This window comes from Coffea arabica, chromosome 6e, assembly GCF_036785885.1.
Source record: "Coffea arabica cultivar ET-39 chromosome 6e, Coffea Arabica ET-39 HiFi, whole genome shotgun sequence".
NCBI lineage: Eukaryota > Viridiplantae > Streptophyta > Magnoliopsida > Gentianales > Rubiaceae > Coffea > Coffea arabica.
In genome coordinates this window covers 7,548,583-7,552,217 of record NC_092321.1, presented here as the reverse complement: position 1 = coordinate 7,552,217, position 3,635 = coordinate 7,548,583, and the positions used below count along the sequence as shown (strand labels likewise).

Below are 3,635 nucleotides of genomic sequence, written 5' to 3'. Positions count from 1 at the left end.
TATTTGCACGGATCAAATCAGGGATTTTTAATTGATTTTCATACTCACAAGTTTCAGTTCTTAGCTATTGATCCCGACCAATTTTCAATTTTAAAGATTGGTAATAGCAAATTTGACCTTTTTTTTCTTCCCTGGTAAAAGAAAGAAAAAAATCGTTTTTCTTCCTAACCCAAACCAAACAGAACCTAACCGCCAGGCTAGAATATTCATTCATTAATTCCTCATCATCCTGTTGACAGGCCAGAGGTAGCAAACAACTTTTTACAGGAGTGAGAATTGGCACACACCACCCATAGCCATGGCCGCGAAACCTCTCTTGATCTTCACCATTACCGCCTGCATCCTCCGCAACGTCGCCGTTTCCTCTCCAAACCCCACTTTAACCGCAGCACACGCGGAGCTACTCGAGTATGGCTTCCCCGTAGGCTTACTCCCTGCCAACCTCCAAACTTACGATCTCAACCGTACTTCGGGAGACTTCGTGCTGAAGCTAGACGACACGTGTCGCATCACGCTGCCTCCGGACAACTACTTGGCTACCTACTCTAAAAAAGTCACTGGTAAAATTGTAGAGAATCGTATTGCTGGGCTTGATGGAATTGGTGTTAGGGCTTTTTTTAGGTGGTGGGGGATTAGTGGAATCAGATCCAACGGTCAGGATTTGACCTTCGAGGTTGGCTACATCACCAAAAGTTTTCCATCTAAGAATTTCGATGAAAGTCCTGAATGTGAAGGCAAGCGTTCTTCTTCTTAACAAGGTATTGAAAAGAAAAATGCATCGATTTTGAAAATTTAGTGTCTTGATTGTACTCATATGTGTACATTCTGGCTTGCAAGAATTCATGTCTGCTTGAATAATTGATTCTGGTTTGATTTTAGTTTCTTTAGTCTGTGATCAGCTACTTTATTTGTATAATACTATGTGCTTATTTACGGAAAAGATTTTCTGTAAGCATGTCTAAGGTTGGAAAGTATAGGTTGCACTGCTGTTTTTAGAGTAGCAACTAGCAAGCCATCGACAGGAAGAAGTTAAGGTTTGACTATATTCGTGAATGCTGTAGCATTGGATTGGTTTCCTTTAGAATACAATTTTAATTCTAGTTGAAGAAACCATGCAGTGCCTCAAGTTAAAATCTGATTTTAGGTACGAACCCGTATCTTCTTGCTGAAGGTTTACGCTAATGAATTTACAGAAGGTTAGAGTTGGCTCTGAAGGTTCAAGTCAAAACAAATTGTGGCTATAAGATGCCTTAAGAGCATCAGATTATAAGATTGAAGGGGGAAAGGGGATTCATGCGTTTCTTCATCCAACTCAGTTTAAGACTTAAGAATTTACGTCTTTAAGGTTTTGTTCAGGTCTCAATTTGCTTGCAGCACTCAGTTCCCCTGATTCCACTGTTGATGGCAAGGGCTCTACTGGTTTCAACTATTCACTTACCTAGACTTATTTATTGCTTAGGTTTTTTGCTATTTGAATTTTTTTCTTTGCCACGTACAAAGGTTATGAATAACCTTATGGTAGCTGGAGTTGGTGGGTATAACGCTATTAGATGTCAAAAAAGACATGAAACTGTGTGCTCTCTCTTTTAATTTTTTGGGTATTAATATAAAGTATTAGCTTTCATCTATGTTGAGCTGAAAAGTTTAGTGTGGTTTGTGATGTGATTTGTCCTTGGTTCCTACCTTCCAATGTATATGCTTGTACGGAAAAGGAGCTAATATCTTCGTTGATGGGTTGCATAAGGTATTATTTTTGCCTTTTCAACTTATTTCCTTGTTAAATCTGTTATGTTGTATAATTCACTATTAACTATGAATAAGATGATTATGAGAATGTGAGCTTGATGTAAAATGTTTTGATTGAGATTTATCCTCATTTTATTATTATTAGTAATTTTTTTTTTGGGGATTAGGTGCAAAGTTGCCCCCTTTGTCCCAAGATTAGAAAAAGTATATGAGAAGAGAAGCATTTCCACTGTAGGCCCAAAAAGATTTTTGATACTATATTTTGTTGTGTATTTAATGTTTTGGTTCCAATCAATTCTTTAAAGCATACTGAGTTTCATGTTTAAGTGCTGATGCTTGGAGGCGTTCATTTTTAAGCTATTTGTGTTCTTTATTCTTGATCACTAGTTGTTTGTCTCTTTAGTGATTTGTTAAGAACAAAAGTCGATTTTGTTGTTGTATTTCTTCATTTCTTCCCATTCTTCTTGAAATTAATGTTGGGGTAATCTTTTTGCATTTGATACATCATTTTGTATTTTTATTTCAAGTTGTTTTTAACATATTACTCCCTCCAGCTAAGTGATTTGCATTCCTCTCTGTTCCATTTCAAAGTAATTTCCATTTTCACTAAATGTTATACCTTTCTTTGTAGAGTGGTTATGTAAAATTTTATTTGGCTCCTGTGCTTCCCCCCCCCCCCCCCTAAATGCCACAACTCATAACAGTAACTTGTGGCCCACATATTATAGTCAGACTCAGCTTAAATGCAATAATTTTCAACTCTCTTCTGGAATATGTTGTGATTTCAAGTTCAGACTTTGTACTTGAAATGGAGCATTGAGCAAGACTGATCAGGGTTGGGTTTTGACATATCAGTTTCATTTAGATATGAGAGCTTAAATTTTTTGACCCTATCAGCAGGCAAAGTACCTCACCCAGGCTGAAGGTTATAATGAAACATTCATTTGCTGCTTAATCATATTATTCTTCTGTTGAACTCCTAATGTATATCCTTGTGTTTATTTCTGTTCATGTAATGTTAACCCTGATTTTATAATGCAGTTAGTATGTTGGCCTTTCTGTCAGCTGCTTCCTGGTACTGAAGGAAATAACGTCTTCAGAGATGAGGCATGATGTAGTGGACAAATTTAATTAAATAACTGGTCATACTAGCCCAAAAACTGTATTGAGATGCCAGGATAAGCTATTTTCTCTGTTAGTGATGTATATGTATGTGATTTAATTCACTTATACGCTGCCTACCTCTCCCTGCCCATCTTTTGCCTAAGCAGCTATTTCATGTCGTTTGTTGTCTAGTTTATTGGAGTGTTTTTACCGTTCTATATGATAATATGCCTTTGAATTACTCGCTGTGCTTAAAATGATAAAATGTTGGGTAGACGCCCCCACGTAAAAGGGCTCTGCTCTGTTGCAGAATTTCTATCTCCTAGTCTGGCGTGAAATTTGGGTATGGCATGCTTGAGCACGCAAGTGTTTAGTCTAACTATAATAGTGAAATTTGGGTATAGCATTCAGAAGGAAAGGGATTTCCTACCAAAAAAATCTCTAAGAACATTTCTCAATCATTTTTTTATTTCATATATATTAAATCAGTACATTTTTTATAAAAATTTCAAAAAATTGCAATCCATACGCAACCTAGATATTTGCTCTTTGACTTGATGCCATCTTCCTTGTCACTCCCACTTCCGCTACCCTTCCCTTAATTCCTCCTCCTCCCCACTTTATCACCACCACTTCTTCTGACCATAATTGAAGGGGAAAGCAGAAACAGTGGTTTGGTGGTGAATCCCTAACATCCAAAATTGAAATCTGGGACGACAAAATGGAGTTTAGATCTCTGGAGATATGCAGTTTAATTAAGAAACTTGAGCAACAAATGCTGCTTG

General features: G+C 37.1%; 1 protein-coding gene across 2 annotated transcripts; it reads left to right on the top strand.

The window, feature by feature from the left end:
• The first annotated feature begins 212 nt into the window (after positions 1-212).
• Positions 213-3,041, top strand: LOC113696182 (uncharacterized). 2 transcript variants are annotated; one of them, XM_027215558.2, is made up of 2 exons: positions 213-758; positions 2,792-3,041. In XM_027215558.2, exon 1 carries the CDS (start codon positions 299-301, stop codon positions 752-754), a length of 456 nt encoding a protein of 151 aa, XP_027071359.1. In that variant the 5' UTR covers positions 213-298; the 3' UTR covers positions 755-758; positions 2,792-3,041. The 2 variants fall into 2 exon arrangements, with proteins under 2 accessions (XP_027071359.1, XP_027071358.1); XM_027215557.2 differs by having other exon boundaries at positions 220-758; positions 2,788-3,041.
• The last annotated feature ends 594 nt before the right edge of the window (positions 3,042-3,635 follow it).

What these genes read in the sequence shown, in the direction of transcription:
- LOC113696182 (XM_027215558.2), top strand. Translation starts at nt 299, where the DNA reads ATGGCCGCGAAACCTCTCTTGATCTTCACCATTACCGCCTGCATCCTC.